At 43.6% G+C, this 19,986-nt stretch overlaps 1 protein-coding gene across 2 annotated transcripts in view; it reads left to right on the forward strand.

Annotated features, from left to right (window-relative positions):
• The window catches only part of creb5b (cAMP responsive element binding protein 5b), a 461,587-nt gene that overhangs the window by 431,318 nt on the left and 10,283 nt on the right, over nt 1–19,986 (forward strand). For both annotated transcript variants that reach the window (XM_041184407.1, XM_041184408.1), the window contains exons 10-11: nt 3,891–4,118; nt 12,729–12,837. In XM_041184407.1, coding sequence (XP_041040341.1) covers nt 3,891–4,118; nt 12,729–12,837 — 337 coding nt within the window. The remainder of the gene's footprint in view (nt 1–3,890; nt 4,119–12,728; nt 12,838–19,986) is intronic.

Below are 19,986 nucleotides of genomic sequence, written 5' to 3' on the forward strand. Positions count from 1 at the left end.
TCAATTTGTATTTTGTAGTACATTTTATCAATAACTTTGTGCAGGGAGATGCATCTTAATAAAACTGTAGAGAAGAATTTCTATACTTACTTTATATAGTAACACCAATGTAGGTACAAGAAGATTTCCTTTAGTTGGTGCTTCTTGCAAAATTTTAAGAGCATGCTTCCTTTATGGGGCAGATTTATACCTGGGCCCAGAATTGGTGTTTGAGCCAAGTGGCTCAGGGAACAGCAGAAATTGAACCCAGACAACTCACCCCACAGGAAAAATTAATTTTAGGACACGTGCCTCGAAAATGATAGCCCTCAGGTACATTTTTGTAGGGTAGGTGGATTGATGGGGGTGAAGCAAGCATTGTGGGAAGGGGAAAATCACCAGGACTGTGGAGTCAGGAGGAGTGCTGCTGTTCCTCATGGTTTCACAGAAAACAATAAAAGATCTTATCTAGAGCTAGTGGCCACTGCGGCCAAAGGGGTATCCTGAGCAGGGCAGGCCCGACACCTGCCCACTCATCAGTAACAAACTTTGCATTGGGGTCCTCCAACAAGTGTTAATCCTTTAATTAACATATTCCAGAGCGGATTATCCATTTTTAGTAACAGGATTAGCAAATTCAACCCCTTCAGCCTGTTCTTGAGCCACCCTGTTAGATCATGCCTGATTTGAATCTTAACTCTATCTATCCAGTTTGGTTCTGTTACACTTTATAACCTTGTCTAATAAAAACCTCTCAATACTGTTATGCAATTTTCAATTAACCTCACCCCAACAACATTTTGGGAGTGGAGTCCCAGATTTCCTTAATACACCATGTGAAGAAGTGCTTTCTGGCATCACCCATGAATGGGTTAGCTCTAGTTTTAAGAATATATTCTCTTGTTCTGGACTCCCCCACGAGAGGCAATAATTTCTCTCTACCCTTTAATCATCTTCAACACCTCGATCAGATCATCCGCTTAACCTCCTATACACAACGAAATACAGGCCTCAATCTGAATAACCAGGCCTCATAATTTACTCTTTTAGCTTAATTTCCTTGCTAAATTGATATTTTCGATTTGTTTTAAGCCTGTAAAACTGTCACAAAACATACTAATTTCTACCCTTTATGAAATTACGAGAGAAAATATTCACCAAAATATTTTTGGTGTCACTCCGCTTAGTGTGAGAGAAATTTCTCTTTAGGGAACTGTTTCTGGTGATGCAGGAGTTAATCCTTTAAAAGGGAAGATTTGGTGAAGCAAAGCAAATGAGTGCAAATCACAGATAGGACTATAAATTAACACCTAAATCTCTGAAACAAAAACAGAATTACCTGGAAAAACTCAGCAGGTCTGGCAGCTTGCGCCAATGCTGCCAGACCTGCTGAGTTTTTCCAGGTAATTCTGTTTTTGTTTTGGATTTCCAGCATCCACAGTTTTTTGTTTTTACCTAATTCTCTGATCTGCATTCCCATTTAGCATCGTCCTAATCATTTTATCCTTTTGTATAAGTAATACACTGAGGTTAACTGTCTAACTGTTTTAGAAATAAGTTTCCTTACATGATAATTTTGATATTTGAACACTCATCAATCAAAGTGGCAATTTACAGCCATTTTCCACCCATCAATTTGCAGAAATGCAAATTTAATGGTGGGAATGGCAGAAAACCAGCTAGTCACGACTCATGGTAAATAATGCTGTTTTCACACTTCTCAAGTACTTAAATCTGAGAAAAATATATTGTGTCCAAGTATGTAGTCAGCAAAAAATAATAAAAAATAAATTAATGATTTTGCAAGCCTGCAACCATTCCTTCTGACACAGCTTGAAGTTCGTTGCAAGCATGCTACTCTTAATATAGAGAGTTGATATGTACCAGGATTGAATCTAGGTTTGAAGGAAATAAATGATTCATACATTTCTCACCTTTCACTACTCATGCTTATTAGTTTCAAAGGATGGAAAAGATTTGACATTCTATGTCTGCAATCACGGTCCTCCTACAATCCTTAAACAAACACAGACATTGGGCATGATTTTTTTGGAGTTACACTAACTCTCTGGCATAGCTCCAGTAGACAGGGTAGGAAATGAGTCTGGGAGCAGCTCCACTGGATCTTCACCAAGTGCAGGTTTTTCCAACAGATGTGATGGGGATATAGAATATATCCACCCTAATATGAACAGATGTATTCAAACTAGATGCAAATTACATGCAAGGTTGCTTTGACAATGGGGGAGAATATTTAACATTTGCTGCTAGCTATCCACTAGCCTCTGAGGTCCTCCTCTCCCTGCCTGCCCTGCACCCCCGCCAATGGAATTTCTGTTACTGTCTGGAAAGGGAGGTGAGAGAGTGGGCAGTGTATCTGCCAACAATATTTAAATTGTTTCAGATTATAAAGTGGAGAACTCTAATTATTGAGATTGGAGTGTTTAAATAACATTGTTTCCTGGATTTGTCTGGGGGTTGGGGGGAGGGAAGGGGGCGGTGCGGTGTGGGGCAGTGTGGAAGAGATACGGAATGTGTCTACTGTCTCTTGAAAGGGTTTCTGTACATGAGTATTTCCAGCTCTGGGATCCAGGCATATGTAGGCAAAATTTTCTGAGCACTGTAGAAGCACAGTGGCTGGGGGGGTGGGGCAGTGGGGATGGGTGCACGGAAAGTCTGAAAGCGAAGCATAGGACCACCACCCCAATGTGTTCCCATCTCCATGCGCTTTTATCAGAGGCAGGCTCCATGCAGTGACTTGCCTGGCAGCTGTAGCATGCCAGTTCAGGTAATTAAATGTAAAATTAGCCCCTATTTCATTGCACGGACCCCCATGTAGTGTCTGGAGCTCATCATCTCAGTGGGGGCAAAATCTCAGAGGTGAGTCATTTTTGCCTGCAACTGATAGGCATTCAGGTCAACAAATCGGCAAAATGACAAGGCTTGGGCAAAGCTAAATGAATTAACAAAATTAACCAGAAGCAAATAAGAGGGAAGAATAACATATATAAAAGCAGTAGGGAGAAAACTGAGGGAATTCACTGGGATGAATACAGAACATATAGAAACATGATAAGAGGATGAAGAAAGAGTCAAAGAAGGACCTGTAAAAACTATAATTAGAGGGAAAAAAAGTTAATATTTTATTAGTGCAACAGTAAGAAGGTAGATGAGGAGATTGTAAACAAGCAGAATCTGAAGATGAGCCCAAGATAATTAGTATAACAAATTATTCCTTTCCTCGGAGGAAATAATGAGCACCCACATGCTGTCCCTCACTAGCAACAATCCAAGTAGAACTAACTTCAACATAAATCAGCTGGAAGCCCGAGACAGACTAAAACGGTTCAAAACAAATGATTCTCCGTAAATAGGTTATTTCTTCAGGAGTAATGAGAAAGCCAAGGGAACAGATATGTGAAGCACTGATGGTCATTTTGTGAGAGAATCAATCATTACTCCACAAGCTAGCAATGTCCCTTTAAATACAGCACTCTCAATTGCGCTGCCGACCCAGCCCCCTGCCTGCCATCTCTAATTGGACAGTGAACGGGGACACGGTCTGTTAATTGGCTGCCTTCCATGAGATGGCACCAGAGGGCACACTGCTGACACAATTAGTGTGGGGATCTGGAAATTGACCCAATACCCAAGAAATTTATAAATCCTGGCGAATTCTGACATAAGATGCAGAGTGGTGTCTTTACAGATGGGGACTTTTCTGTTCTGTTGTATATTATGGAAAAAGGAGGCCACCAATAACATGGATAGAAATTCTCAGGTGTGAGATTGCAATCATGTAGGCCAACTATAGGTCTGGTTAGTTGAAATTTATTTGACTGAAACTTTCTGCTGATCCTTTTTTTTTAAAAAAAAGCAAAATACATTTTATTTTTGTTGTTTCCTTGCAGGTTTCACCTGGAGCACAACAGATGCAGTCTCCACAGTCAGGGCACCCAACTCCAACCAGTGGAGGCCGTAGGAGAAGGGTTGTAGATGAAGATCCTGATGAAAGACGGAGGAAATTTCTGGAAAGAAATCGTGCAGCTGCAACACGCTGTAGACAGAAAAGAAAAGTGTGGGTGTTGTCACTGGAAAAGAAAGCAGAGGAACTCACACAAACCAATATGCAACTTCAGGTATGGTATTTACTTACACATCATATTAGCAGGGTCTTCCCGAAAAAAGTTTTCCATATTATTTGAATGCAACATTTCGTACTATTTTCTAATTGTACCTATGGCTGGTATAGGATTAATCTTTATTGCCCCCAAAGACATTTTATCACCACGATTGCATGTAATTTAAATAAATATATTCACTGGAAACACAGCATAACAACAGCACTTGTCGCTTTTTTATTACTGTACAATCAGTTTATGTAAGGTCTCTCATTTCTTTTTCCATTCCCTAAATGAATTCATAAACTGCACACGATTGTTAAAATTGCACTTTGCAATATTACCAACAGTTCTATGCACATGAAATTCCTCCACCTGCTATTTAATGAAAACATCACCTCATTTCAAAAGATAAATTAATGCCTTTATGAAAGTAGTGGGCAGAAGATTTTCAGAGAAACGCCTCAACATATTTGTTAATATGAGTTTCAGCTCAAGAGGTAGCAAAGATATTGCTGAATCTTTTGGTAACACAAGTTAATTTTCAAAACTTATTCTTCTAATTCACAGGGCTACAAGCAAAATTCAGAAAAAAAAACACCAATGTCAGCTTCATGTCCAATCTCTAATCTTGTTTTGTGTATTAACTGAAATGTATTTATTTAAATGTGCACCTCTTATTAAAGTGGATATATACCACTACAATAAACGTTTACAAGAGGCTTTTTGTTAAGTAGCTGCTTGCTCTTGAAATTCAGAGGTTAAGATAAAAGAGAATGTTTAGTTTTGGTTTTGTCAGCATAGATTTCAGAGTAGTTTCTATTGATGGACTCAAGAAGAAGAACGATGTTATCAGTAATAGAACAATTCATATGAAAGAAGTAAAGGCCAGTTCAATCATGTTGACCTGAATATATATGAGGTCATTTTAATTCCTCTAAATGGGTAAATTTGGATCAGGTGGGGTTAAAAAATTAAAAATCTGAAACAGGAGCCCAACTCACCTCACACCTGCCCACTTCCAATTTTAACGAAGGCTGAAAAGGGTTGGGGATCTGAGTGACCAATTTGCTGTCAGACAGCGGGTTGGTAATTGAAACCTTTTAAGGAGGCTGAGGCCTTCATTTTAACAATTTTTATTTTTACTTCATGCTGGCTGGGTCTCCCTTAGGAAACCCTGACAGGTGAAGGCTGAATGTATAAGGTAGGTGCCTTTACAGTACTGTTTTTGGGCCCGGAGGAGCAGCAGTATTTCCGCCAGCTCAACAATGCCCAGTAAACCCCCTGCCATGATCTGTCTGCTTCCCCCCACCTCTGGCCATCCAACCATCATTCCTCCCTGCCTTCCTCTCTGCTCTCTACTGCTTCCTTCTGCTGCAGGCTTTCCTGGCTAACAGGCAGCCTGTTAATCAGCAGTCAATCAGGCTGGAAACCTGGAGAATAGAATTAGAAGGCAAGCAGTCAGAATGTTTGGGAAACACATACTTTTGAGTTTCCTGTCCATAACCCCTGCCCATCTCCCATCCACACCCACGCTCCTTGTCAATATTGGGGCCATAAAGTCAGGAGGACCAATTTTAACTCAAGCTGCCTGGCAAGAACATTGCACTAATAGCTTCACAATAGCTGTGCTGCACTTGTCACCTAGCTTCTATTCTGATGCTTCTTGCTGCCAGATTGCCCCAGGCCTTCTGCTGGGCACCCCAGAACCGGGCTGTATCAGGTGAGCGCCTCATTACTATATCTAACTTGGTGCCTTATGATATGCATCTGAAACAACTCTGTTACAATTGAGCAGATCATGTGTCATTCATGTTCATGTGGCATTCATGCCACCAGGTGGCAAAGCAGAAATGGCAGAAAAGGCTGAAAAAGCTAAATACAAAATGACATGTGTGTTTCACAAGAATACTATTGCCCGCTGGCATCACAGGCTATCCCCTCCATGGTCAGTTCCCTATCCTTGGACCTACCTGTCTGCCTTAGCATTTTGAACGCCCAATTGTGCCAGCCCAGAGCTGGGGCCTGCAGTGAGATATCTTTTAGGGCATGCTACTCACCAAGAGCATTGAAATGAAGCCAGGTCCTCAAGCTGGTGCACGCCTCCCACTGACTCCCAACTTCATTGTGTAGGATTCCTTGGCATGGATTTTCACTCCCAAGCTGGGTCTGCAGAGTTGGGAAATTTCCCAGCTCACCACACCTGCCTCAGGAAAGTGCACTGAATTGCAGGATCTTTGAGATAAAAACAAAAAACTGCGGATGTTGGAAATCCAAAACAAAAACAGAATTACCTGGAAAAACTCAGTAGGTCTGGCAGCATCGGCAGAGAAGAAAAGAGTTGACATTTCGAGTCCTCATGACCCTTCAACAGAACTAAGTGAATCTAAGGAGAGGGGTGAAATATAAGCTGGTTTAAGGTGGGGGGAGGGGGGAGAGAAGTGGGGGGTGTGTGGTGTGGTTGTAGGGACAAGCAAGCAGTGATAGGAGCAGATAATCAAAAGATGTCACAGACAAAAGAACAAAAGAACACAGAGACGTTGAAGGTGGTGATATTATCTAAATGAATGTGCTAATTAAGAATGGATGATAGGGCACTCAAGGTACAGCTGTAGTGGGGGTGGGGTGGAAAGGCTAGCAGGGCATAAAAGATTTAAAAATAATGGAAATAAGTGGGAAAAGAAAAATTTATATAAATTATTGGAAAAAACAAAAGGAAGGAGGAAGAAACAGAAAGGGGGTGGGAGTGGAGGAGGGAGTTCAAGATCTAACGTTGTTGAATTCAATATTCAGTCCGGGTCCGGAAGACTGTAAAGTGCCTAGTCGGAAGATGAGGTGCTGTTCCTCCAGTTTGCGTTAGGCTTCACTGGAACAATGCAGCAAGCCAAGGACAGACATGTGGGCAAGAGAGCAGGGTGGAGTGTTAAAATGGCAAGCGACGGGGAGGTTTGGGTCATTCTTGCGGACAGACTGCAGGTGTTCTGCAAAGCGGTTGCCCAGTTTACGTTTGGTCTCTCCAATGTAGAGGAGACTGCATTGGGAGCAACGAATGCAGTAGACTAAGTTGGGGGAAATGCAAGTGAAATGCTGCTTCACACTCGACTTCTCCCTCCAGCAGCACCTCCGCACCCTTTTTCAAAGCTGCGTATGCCCCCAGTTTCATTTTATTCTTCGTCTCATCTGACGCCCCAACAAGAAACTTTTTCTCTTTCTCTCAAGTGCTAAGGAATGCAAGCTCCAACAACTCATCGACATCAACACCCATCTAGGATCCTCCACCCCTGCCTGTCCCTCCGTCCCCACCCCATCTTCCAATCCCAGCCCCGGCTGTGTATTCACTATACCCCCTGACCTTCCCCTCTCCGACGCTGAATGTTCAGTGCTCAGCAAAGGACTTAGTTTCATACCCTTACGCCCGCATCTCAATGAATTTCGGGCTCGGCACGATGCTGAACTCTTCCGCCGTCTTTGTCTCTGTGCTTACTTCTTTGGGCAGGAGTCCTCTCCCAGTTCAACGGATCCTTTTACCCACCTCCAATATTCTCCCTCCACCTGGACCCCTCCCTCTGGATTCTTACCTTCTCTTGATCTTTTCATTGAGAACTGTCGGCGCGACATTAGTCGTCTCAATTTCGCTGCACCTCTCGCCCATTCTAATCTGTCTCTCTCTGAACTTACTGCACTCCGTTCTCTCAGGTCCAACCCCAACATTGTCATCAAACCCGCTGACAAGGGTGGTGCTGTTGTTGTCTGGCACACTGACCTCTACCTCGCGGAGGCTGAGCGTCAACTCGCAGACACTTCCTCCTACCTCTCCCTGGACCATGACCCCACCACTGAACATCAAGCCATTGTTTCCAGGACTGTCACTGACCTCATCTCCTCTGGAGAGCTTCCAACCTGATAGTCGCCCAACCTCGGACGGCCCGCTTCTACCTCCTACCCAAAATTCACAAACAGAACTGTCCCGGTAGACCAATCGTGTCAGCTTGCTCCTGCCCCATGGAACTCATTTCTCGTTATCTTGACTCCCTTCTCACTCCCGTTGTCCAGTCCCTTCTCACCTACATCCATGATTCCTCTGACACCTTATGTCACATTAACAATTTCCAGTTCCCTGGCCCCAACCGCTTCCTCTTCACCATGGACGTCCAATCCCTCTACACCTCCACCCCCAACCAGGATGGTCTGAGGGCCCTTAGCTTCTTCCTCAAACAGAGACCTGAACAATCCCCATCCACCACTACTCTCCTCCGTCTGACTGAACTTGTTCTCACACTGAACAATTTCTCCTTCAACTCCCCTCACTTCCTCCAAATAAAAGGTGTGGCTATGGGTACCCGCATGGGCCCCAGCTATGCCTGTCTCTATATGGGGTATGTGGAACATGCCTTGTTCCACTCCTACTCCAGCCCCCTTCCACAACTCTTTCTCCGGTACATCGATGATTACTTTGGTGCTGCTTCATGCTCTCGTCGGGACTTGGAAAATTTTATTAATTTTGCTTCCAATCTCCACCCCTCCATCATTTTCACATGGTCCATCTCTGACACTTCCTTTCCCTGACCTCTCTGTCTCAATCTCTGGTGATAGACTGTCCACCAATATCCATTACAAGCCTACAGACTCCTACAGCTACCTTGACTACAGCTCCTCACTCCCATTCTCTCAGTTCCTTCACCTCCGTTGCATCTGTTCTGATGGTGCTACCTTCAAAAACAGTTCCTCTGACATGTCCTCCTTCTTCCTTAACCGAGGTTTTCCACCCACGGTCGTTGACAGGCCCCTCAACCGTGTCCGGCCCATCTCCCGCACATCCGCCCTCACGCCTTCTCCTCCCTCCCAGAAACATGATAGGGTCCCCCTTGTCCTTACTTATCACCCCACCAGCCTCCGCATTCAAAGGATCATCCTCTGCTATTTCCGCCAACTCCAGCATGATGCCACCACCAAACACATCTTCCCTTCTCCCCCCAGCGGCATTCCGTAGGGATCGTTCCCTCCGGGACACCCTGGTCCACTCCTCCATCACCCCCTACTCCTCAACCGCCACCTATGGCACCTCCCCATGCCCACGCAAAAGATGCAACACCTGTCCCTTCACTTCCTCTCTCCTCACTGTCCAATGTCCCAAACACACCTTTCAAGTGAAACAGTATTTCACTTGCATTTCCCCCAACTTAGTCTACTGCATTCATTGCTCCCAATGCGGTCTCCTCTACATTGGAGAGACCAAACGTAAACTGGGCGACCGCTTTGCAGAACACCTGCGGTCTGTCCGCAAGAATGACCCAAACCTCCCTGTCGCTTGCCATTTTAACACTCCACCCTGCTCTCTTGCCCACATGTCTGTCCTTGGCTTGCTGCATTGATCCAGTGAAGCCCAACGCAAACTGGAGGAACAGCACCTCATCTTCTGACTAGGCACTTTACAGCCTTCTGGACTGAATATTGAATTCAACAACTTTAGATCTTGAACTCCCTCCTCCATCCCCACCCCCTTTCTGTTTCTTCCCCCTTCCTTTTTTCCAATAATTTATATAGATTTTTCTTTTCCCACCTATTTCCATTACTTTTAAATCTTTTATGCCCTGCTAGTCTTTCCACCCCACCCCTACTAGAGCTGTATCTTGAGTGCCCTACCCTCCATTCTTAATTAGCACATTCGTTTAGATAATATCACCACCTTCAACGCCTCTGTGTTCTTTTGTCTGTGACATCTTTTGATTATCTGCTCCTATCACTGCTTGCTTGTCCCTACAACCACACCACACCCTCCCCCCCCACTTCTCTCCCCCCACCCAACACCACCCCCCCAACCTTAAACCAGCTTTTATTTCACCCCTCTCTTTAGATTCACTCAGTTCTGTTGAAGGGTCATGAGGACTCGAAACGTCAATTCTTTTCTTCTCCGCCGATGCTGCCAGACCTGCTGAGTTTTTCCAGGTAATTCTGTTTTTGTTTTGCAGGATCTTTGTTCTGGTTGGGGGTGGGTGCTGGATGGAGTTGAGCCCACTGCATTCAGATGCAAATAGGAGGCACCCGCAGGGACTGCCAAGTACAGAGGCAGGCTGGTTAATAGGCCCGTCTTAGTTCTCTGAGGCATCATCCCGCTTGTGTTGTTCAACATTAGGCCCTTGAGCCCTCACTCACCCGCACCCACTCGCCATCACCCATCCATGCCAACTCATGCTAACCCATGCCCCTCCACTCATCCCCATGGACCCTAATAGCCCTCAAGTCAACTTCGTGCCAATATGCCACCCCCCGCCCCACATCCCCGTGGCCTGTCATAGTCGTCAAGTCAACTTAGTGCCAACTCATGCCCCGACTCATTCCCATGGCCACTTATAGTCCCTATGTCAATTCAGTACCAACCCATGCCAATCCATTGTCAGTCTACCCACCATGCTTTGCCCTTACACCCTCCATGCTAACTTACCCAGTATCCAACATGGGCAGACCCATGCTGAAATAAAATGGAGTTCAAAGTATCTATTACAGTCTTCACTATACATATAAAAAAATTCATTCATAAAAGCCCATTCAATGCATTTAAATCCCCTCAAATACTTAACCCCTTATAAAAACAAATATTTGTATTCATAATCCATATCAAAGAAAGCTAATCTTTTAATAACCTCTTGCAGTTGCTAATCCAACTGTGAATATATAGCTCTACACTTAATTAGGTTATAGAAGCAGTCAAGCAGTAATAATGCTATAATGATAACACTTAGGGTTATGTTGACAAACATTTTTTTTTCAACTCAGAGACATTGGCTGGCTGTTTTTTTTTCAAAATTTAAAGGGCAGGGGATTTAGCTTGACAGTTCCACAGACCTTGTCCACCATTCACAAACATTTATGTCTACTTTTTTAAAAAAAAGTAACTCTTTTTATTCATTGGACATGGCTAGCTAGGCCAGCATTTATTGCCTATCCTTAATTGACCTCATTCAGAGGACATTTAAGAGTCAACCACATTGTTGTTGGTCTGGAGTCACATATAGGTCTGACTACATAAGGACAGCAGATTTCCTTCCCTAAAGGACATTAGTGAACCAGATGGGTTTTTACTACAATTGATAATGGTTCCATTATTAGACTTCTAATGCCAGATTTTTTATTGAATTCAAATTCTATCATCAGCTGTGGGATTTTGAACCTGGGTCCCCAGAGCATTACCCTGGGGCTCTTGTTTATTAGTCCAGTGACAATACCACTATGTCATTGCCTCCCTCCACAGGATAAGGATAAACTACAGGATAAGGCCCTTCTTCCAGTGAAAATGGGGTCTGTTTGATCTCAGCACTGAGTTCATATGGCCCTGTGAAGGTCATGTGTGAGTCACATCCTGTGCCCATTTCACCTTCTGGAGAAATAGGATCCATTGGAAATGGGAGTCTGACTTCCAGATCCGGATGCCCAGCACTGTTTTAGATAATCCGAGGAACCTCCCCATCTCCACAAAAATCTAGGCCCTTTTACATGTAAAAAGAAAGATTTGCATTTATATAGTGCTTTTCAGAATTACCAGACATCTCAAGGTGTTTTATGGTACTTTTGGAGTGTAGTCACTGTTGTAATGCAGGAAATGCAGTAGCCAATTTTGCACACAGCCTCCCACAAACAGCAATATGATAATGACCAGATAATCTGTTTTTGATGTTGATTGAGGAATAACTATTGGTCAGACCACCAGGGATAATTCCCCTGCTCTTCCTCAAAATAGTGCCATGGGATCTTTTACATCCACCAGAGCAGGCAGATGGCCTTTTTTTCTCATCTCACCCAGTCGACAGCTCCTCTAGCACTGAGTGCGTCTCTGAACCCAGAGCCTTATGATTCAGAAGTAGGGGTGCTACCCAGTGAGCCACAATTATTGCAAAGCCATCATTGTACAAGTGTTTCCATATGCACTCTGTAGTATTTTTATAAGTAGCAGCATCCATTTAATTGGAAAATTTAGTTGGTCTTGATCATTCTGAACCAGGTGAATCAGCTTCTTTTAATACATTTTAGCTACATCTAGTCCTACAATCAATCTGCATCAAAAATTTGACATGGCTTATGCAACAAAAGATTTTTTTCCTCTGCTTTTTTTGTCTCTTGTAAGGTGCTTTGAGAAGTCCAATGGTCCTGAAAAGTGCTATAAAAATGCAAGGTTTCTTTTAGTTGTTAATGCTGGGGAAGAAATATTCAATTTCAGGCAGCATCGAGTATTTTTGGCCTATGAGGCCAGAGCCATGAGTGACTACCAAAGTTCATTCCTCTCAGGATCTTTTTATACAGCAGGTATAATGACCCTGATGTTGAAAGGGAGACAGTGAGGGAGTACAAGACAAGGTGCTGTTTTGCGGTCAGGAAACCTGGAGGAATCCCTTTCCCCTCATGTCCTGATGAGTTTAACAACAGGATCTGATTAACATTTTTGGAATCCGTTTCCTGTCCCATTAAAATTGATGTGGGTTTTGTTATTGAGACTTGCATTTTTCTTCCCACATGACTGAAACCCACCTGCTTTTGGGGTTAAAAGTATCCCCATTGTTTCAATCCAACATTGAACCCAGGCCTTTGGAGGGAAAAACTCCGAATGATTCTCCCATTTGTAAAATGTGTCCACAGAATGAGGTCTCCCTCTTGAAGAATGAGGTGGCACAGCTGAAGCAACTGTTGTTGACACATAAAGACTGTCCAATCACAACAATGCAAGAGGAATCACAAAGCTACCTAAGTAAGTAAAATGTATCAAAAAGCCCAAAAAACCAAAATTAAACACACTGGAAGAAATTTTCAACTTACCACTGAAGCATAAAACCAGATTTGCTGAAGTCCCAATTTTCCATTGAAATCGATGGAAAGGAGAATTGAGAGGCGCCTATGATGAGCACCTGACCTGCAACATTAGTCCATGCTCCAGTGGTAAGTTGAAAATTATCCCCACAGGTTTTGAATGGTGGGTCTTTGTGATATATTCAAGTATTTCAATAATAGATTAGAGTGCTAATAAGTAGTGATTGTTACAGCATGAATCAGTGTATAATTTTGCTAAGTCTCATGATTTAAGACCACTCAGTAATTTTTGTAATGTATGGTTCTCTGTTTTGTAAATTTTAAATCCAAAGATTCTAGTATGCATGGACAGAAGTAGAGACTACAAGTAAACAAATCTCTGTAATAATGAGATGGACTTTTACAGACCCTGCTGGGTGTGATCTGAGTGGTGTGGTGGGGTCAGGGGGCAGTGGGGGGGATGCCATGTAAAATATAACAGGAGACCAGTCCAACTGCTTTCCTCCCACCCCTGACCCGTTCCCATAAAATGGTAGGTGAGCGGGTGCTGAAATCGGCAGCCTTCCCACCATTTTTAAATAGATTTTTAACAAGCAGTTGAGCTCATTAACAAACCAATTGACCCAAATATTATGCTGCCCACACCGTAATATGGCTGGCAAGGGCAGGCGGGCTGGAGTAGGCTTATTTTTAAACCCAACTGCTTAAAAGGCGGAAAGGAAGTGGGTGGGGTGGGGGGGTACATCCTTCATCCCCTTGTGCATTGGCGGCAAACCCCAAGATGTTAACCCCACCGCCCCATCTTGTCACTTCCTGCCTGGCTACTAAAACCATCATCCCCCACCTACCTCAATCCCACCCTATGCTCCCAATCCTATCCATCCGATACTGTTGGACTTATTGTCTCTCTGGAATCCATGTTGTCCACTTGCAGTTCCAGAAGTGTCCACTACTGAGTTTTGGCACTGTGGGGCTCAGCCTCTTCTCCTTAAGGCCACCAGGAGCAGGTTAGCACTGCGGGACAGCCTTATTTAATATCGCTCTATTCAGGACTGATATTTTTTCTGGGGGTGTGGGGGAGTGGAGCAGTATGCAACACCCCCCTCCCCCTCAGCCCCTGCCATCCCCACCCCACCCCCGCCCTGTTAAATTCAGCCCAATATCAAAAGCACGTGTTCTGTGGAAGGGTGACGAGGACTCGAAACATCAACTCTTTTCTTCTCCGCCAATGCTGCCAGACCTGCTGAGTTTTTCCCGGTAATTCTGTTTTTGTTTTGAATCTACAGAGGGACGGATTGCACCCGAAAGTCATTTTGGCTGAGCTTTATAACATTTGAAAATCTCAAGTACAAACCCAAAATGTAACTGAAAATTCACTTTTATTGTTTTGGAATTCCACACAATTTTAATAGTTTCAGTAGCAATCTAACCCAAATCCAGTTCAGAAACAGCAGGTCTTCTGCTCTCTCTCCCTCCTTGAAGACTGCTTTGAGAGCCTATTTTGTGGATGTTCTCAGACTATCCCTGTAATTCCATCAAATATGACCCCTTAAAGGCCCAGCAGAAGCCACACCTTCTGGGATCTGACATAAGCTCAATGCTGGGCATCCCAAAAGCCCAAAAATATTAATCCAGACTAGATATTAAATTACAGAGGATTGGATTTGGATTGAACGGTGAAAAATGCTTGGTCCTTCAGGGCCTTTAACTTCCCCATTGGAGCAGCAGGGTTTAGTTTTGCTTTTCTGGCTGGCAGTCAGTGATGCAACCATGCATGTACAGAGCACTCATGCTCTTATTTAAATCACTTTATCCTCACACCTATGGAAAGGGTCAACATCCTTTTCTGCTAGTGGCTGAGGATCCTGCTGCACTGCATTTCCACCATTAAAGAGGGGACTCAACTATTTTGAAGTCTTTTTGTCAACTCATTTTACAAACAGTTGAATCAGATCACAGCAACTCAAATATTAGTGCAGCTATTTGATGTTTCAGTTTTTATTGATTTTTCATTTATTAAGGATCAATCCTGGCAGTACATTTAATGGTTTACATTGATAAAACTCAAATTTTACCTACTTTTATGTAGTTGACATAGACCTCTTCCAATAACACACAGCTAGACATGTGCAAAGCATTGTCTTTCCTTTGTGCACTTATGTATTAATGTAATAGTTTCATACATGAATGCCAATTTCTGACTGAAGTCACCCCAACAAAATCTAAAAAGCCAATAAGAAGAACAAAATATACACCCTTCCCTGAACCCTGGTCCCAAAGAAAGTGGCTGCAAAGCCAATAAATGTCCTGTGCAACTCCTGAGTTATGACCCAGGAAACTTTGCTACCCTGCCCCCGCTTCATCAATCCAATGGCCACTTCAGTTACCATTGTAGACTAAAGCCCAGTGCTACCCATTTTGCACCAGGTCCTACAACTCTTAAGAATGACTCTGAGGCAGTGACAGGGCCAGCACAGCATGAGTACCCACCACAGAAAATGACCCTGGATCACAACATAGCATGCATAGAGGACCATAAAGCTTTCTGACAGTCATCCAGAGCACAACTGCCTCAGATCCACAGTGCCCACTGCCAAGAAGAACAAAAGGACTAGAGTTCCCAATTTGCAGGCAAATGCGACTTTCTCCAATACAACCCAATCAAAGCTATATTCAAATTAAGTATTTCCTTCAGAACCTGATTGAGCTACAAAAAAATGAACTTGCCCTTCTGGAATTGTTCCTTTGCCCTCCTACGTCTGTACATGTTAAAACATGGCAGAATGCTTGAACAGGGTCTTACACAGTAAGCTAACAGATGAGAAATGGTGAGGCATGGAAGCATACTTTCACATATACAATGTACAGAGGCCACTTCATAATAGTGTATTGATCAAAGCACACCCTGCAGTTTTTTTCTCACATTCACAAATTAGACCCTACCTGACATGTGGTTGTAGGAAGAACTGTGACTAGAGTACACATTACACTTATATTAATGTTTGTATTAATAAATCCCCATATTCAACCATTTTGGGCAGCAGTCTGGGTAGGCATTAAAATCATGATGGACCTCAGAATCTGTAGATCTTTACCTGTGCCTGCTGGCCCTGCCCACTGTAGAGACACTCCTTCCCCCAGAACTACACAGGTAATTGTCAGAGTAAGAAATTGCATTTTCCCCAGTGTGATGAAATTCAATTTTCCCCACAACATCAGTGGGTCATAAATTAGTCAGAGCAGGTAATAAATACATGGGCTCTACTAGGTAGCCAAAAAGTATCAGCCAGTATGGTACTCTTTCCTGGCAGGCCACATAACTCATATACCTTCCAAAAATACCCAAATTCCCAAGATCAGAATGAATCCATAAACTAACAATACACTGCCAGCACCTCACAAAAGGCCAGGAAGCCTGCCTTAGAGGTAGGCAAAACCCTTGATATCCCTTTAACTCAGCAAAACTCCAAGGACTGTCATCAAATTATCCCAGCCCTCAAATAATATGAAACTCTCATTATGCACACAACCATTATCAACAGTTTTTCACATAACCAATGTATTCTTTTGTATGTACCTTGTGGCAAAATTGTACAGTAACTACACAAAATATAAGCACGTGTTCTCTTTTCTTAAAGAAAACAAAAATATCCATGCACAAGGAGGAAACACACAATATGGTGCACATAGAGATGGGGTTCCCAGGGAACATGCCCTTTCTTGAATTTGGGATCCCATAATTGTTCTGTTCTGTGAATTTGGGAGGTGAAGGTAGGAATTTCACCCTTTGTATCCATTATCAAGCCTAATTTTACTTGATATAAAAGCAAGTAGGGGCAAAATTCGATAGCGCCCAAAACGCATGACAGAATTAAGGGCTTGACCAGGGTTTAAATTCATTGCAGCAAATGAGCCAAATCTGGAATCACAATGCACAATTAACCTGCGTCTGTTGCTTCTGATGCAGGCAGCACACAAACTTTGTGCTGCCTGCTCATTTAAATGATTGTAGGATCATGCCCAGTAAAGGCATGTCATATTGATAACTTTAAACATGGACTGCATTCATATGGAAACTTTCGGAACTGTCTTTTATTTATTTAAAACGACAAACTGTGAATATGGTTGCCGAGTGATCAGGTGACTTTTGCTTATTCAATACAGACTGTTAAGCTTTCAGAAAGTTCTAATTGCATCACCCTGTGTGGGAGACTCACCACTGGAATGGACATATCCAGACAGCCCTCTGTGGAATTCATGCCTACCATTGTTTGAAACTTACGCAAAACTCAGAGTCAATGGACTCCTAGACTTAGTTTGCAATTATATCAAAGAAGTCTGACAAGGCCAGTTATCCATACGTTGAGTGCGGAAGACTGCCATCTATCTCCTATTGTGTAGTGATGGCTTTAGACTTCCATACCACTCTGGTTGGATGATGCCAGTATTGGTCAGATGATCGAAACTGGCTTGAGATAATGGACTGAATTTTACCTTTGGTGGGTGGGAGCTATCGGCGGGCCCAGGAGCAATCGGGAAATGGGCTCCCGACTGCGATCAAGCCCCAACTGCGATTTCATGCTGGCTGGTCAATTAACGGCCAGGGTGAGCGTTGCGAGAAAGCTCCCTGAAGGCAGACAGCTGCCTCAGGGAGCTGCAGACCTGAAAATGCTCAAATAAAGGTTTAAAAAGCTGCAAAAATTTTCCATGCATCACAATGAATCACCTGAAAATATAGCTGATAAAAATGCTGTCCACAGATATTTATTTTTATTTTATTTCATAACAGAAATTTCGTCCCACCCTTGGCTGAGGTTTGATGAAAAATGCAAAGGCCACCTGGCCAATTTGCCCATCCGCCAACCGTAAGGTTAGACGGGCCACAAAAAAATGGGAAACAATTGCGCTGTTCACGGGCATAATTTCCCTCTTGTTAGTGGGCATACTTCCGACTTTTTGCATGCACCTGCCAAGCGAAATATCGCGCAAGTGCACAATGATGTTTGGACGCTCGCCCGAGGTCTTCTCTTGCGATTTTACGCCCGATCAGGCTGGGCGCGCGCCCATCTGCAGGACATAAAATTCAGCCCAATCTAAAGACTCTATCTATATAAAGACTTATCTAATGAGACCAAGGTAGTCTGCAGAAAAACACCACAGATGCAGCAACTGCAGAAAAAGGCAGTATCACCTTTGCCTTTTAAGATCCATTAGTCGTCAACCAGCCTAGTAACGAGACTATGAAATTAGTTGCAAGTCATCAAGCAGCCAAGGTCCTGATTCAGTTTCAAAGTTGACTTGAGAACTAACCTCCCAGATATTCAACAACAAGAATTTCCGCAACCTGCTGTGAACCTTTTGCTTTACAAGATCCTCACCTGAAATTTAAATCATGAAACCCATTCTAGAAATCACAGGTCTGCCACATGGGAGACCGGAAATTATAAATCAGAGACTGAAGTAACTGTAATCGGTATCTGTATCTGTATCCAATCTTTGTATGTGCATGAGAATGTGTGTGAGAGACAGTGTGTTAATTCAGGGTTAAGTGTATGAGAATAAATAATCGTCATTATTTTAAATTCACAAAAGCTTGCTGCTTAATTATTTAATTGGAATAAACACTCCAAGGGTAGGAAAAAACACCTGTTTCCATACAGAACATACTGATTACAGACAGCAAATGAACAGATACATTCTGTCAGTGACAGCAAGATGCAGTAAAATACTAAAGAAGTGGAAGTGCATTCTGGTTGGAACAAGAGTGACTATGATACAACAGGGGAGAGACCTTACTCCAAGATTCTCAGATGCTGCTCTAGAGGCCTTGGTGCAGGAGGTGGAGAGATCAAGAAATGTCCCACATCCGCAGGTGACTAGGAGGCCCTCTGAACAGACATTGTGAAGTCAGTGGAATCAGATAACTGTGTCAGCCAATGCCAGGAGTGTAGGCCCCAACAACCTGGATGCTGGAAAAGTTCAAAGATCTCACAAGAATGGTCAAAATAAGTGAATGCATCTTCAAATGCCATATCCTATGAACTGCACCACTGGCCTCACACATTGCTCAAGGCACCACACTCAGCTATCAGCAATCTCTATCCATCACAATTCATATTTAATATTCATAGATTTAGCTACTTGGCACTGCTGTATGCCTCAAATATTTAAGAACCGCAACCTGGCTAGGCACTGGAGCAAGAGAAAGAGGTGGAAGCACAGAAAGTGAGTAATAAAGAAGAAACACCATTCCCTCACTCTCAGACCTGGGGCAGAATTGTCTATGCCCACTGGTATCAGACGTGTTCCATGACGTGAGCGGATAAAGTGCCGAGAAGGCCAAAAATAGGTTTCACAACACTGTGAAATGAGTTTGCAATCGTCCGTTCAGCTCATTGATGGCGGGCGGAGTATACCACCTTTGGACGTCTGGAACCTCAGTGTAATAAATAAGCATATCAATATAAGGCTAGCCTGCCAGAGTCATGCACCCACCCTTCCCCCCAAGCCTCCCCATTGGATCGTCCGCCCACACCAACGTGTTTCACAACAGCATTAAAAGGCATGCACATGGCGGGCCGCACTTTGAGAGGAACTCAGAGGTGAGTGCACAGTGACATTGCGGAGCATTTGCAAGGAACATCTGTTGGACTTCAAGGTTCAGGCTTATTGGGGGAGTAGTGGGATCAAAGGCTGCCCTGTGGTTGAGGCGACATGGGGGTGGGGGGGAAGGGCTGCCATGCAGTTGAAGGTAGCTGACACAGTTCAGGTGCAGCCATATTGATATGATTGGAGTCGGCCCCTAGCTTATCTGCCCACTCAAGCAACACAGAGGCATCAAAGCACCACCAAGTGCTCCAGAGCTTTTCACCCCACGGGCATAGACTGCAAACTAATGAACATTTTAGTGGACTGCAGAACAGTTGGATGACTGGGCACGTTGTACAATCTCCTTGGTAAAGCTGGCCATGGAGCAGTCACTGGAGGAGGTGCTCACAGCCCCTTGCAATGTCATCATCCCGGTTTGGACCAGTCTTCCCCATGGTTCAAGCTAACAGCTTTACAGTTTGGATTAGGAGAATGCCTGCAC

Source organism: Carcharodon carcharias, chromosome 3 (genome assembly GCF_017639515.1).
Source record: "Carcharodon carcharias isolate sCarCar2 chromosome 3, sCarCar2.pri, whole genome shotgun sequence".
In the NCBI taxonomy this organism is placed as follows: Eukaryota; Metazoa; Chordata; class Chondrichthyes; order Lamniformes; family Lamnidae; genus Carcharodon; species Carcharodon carcharias.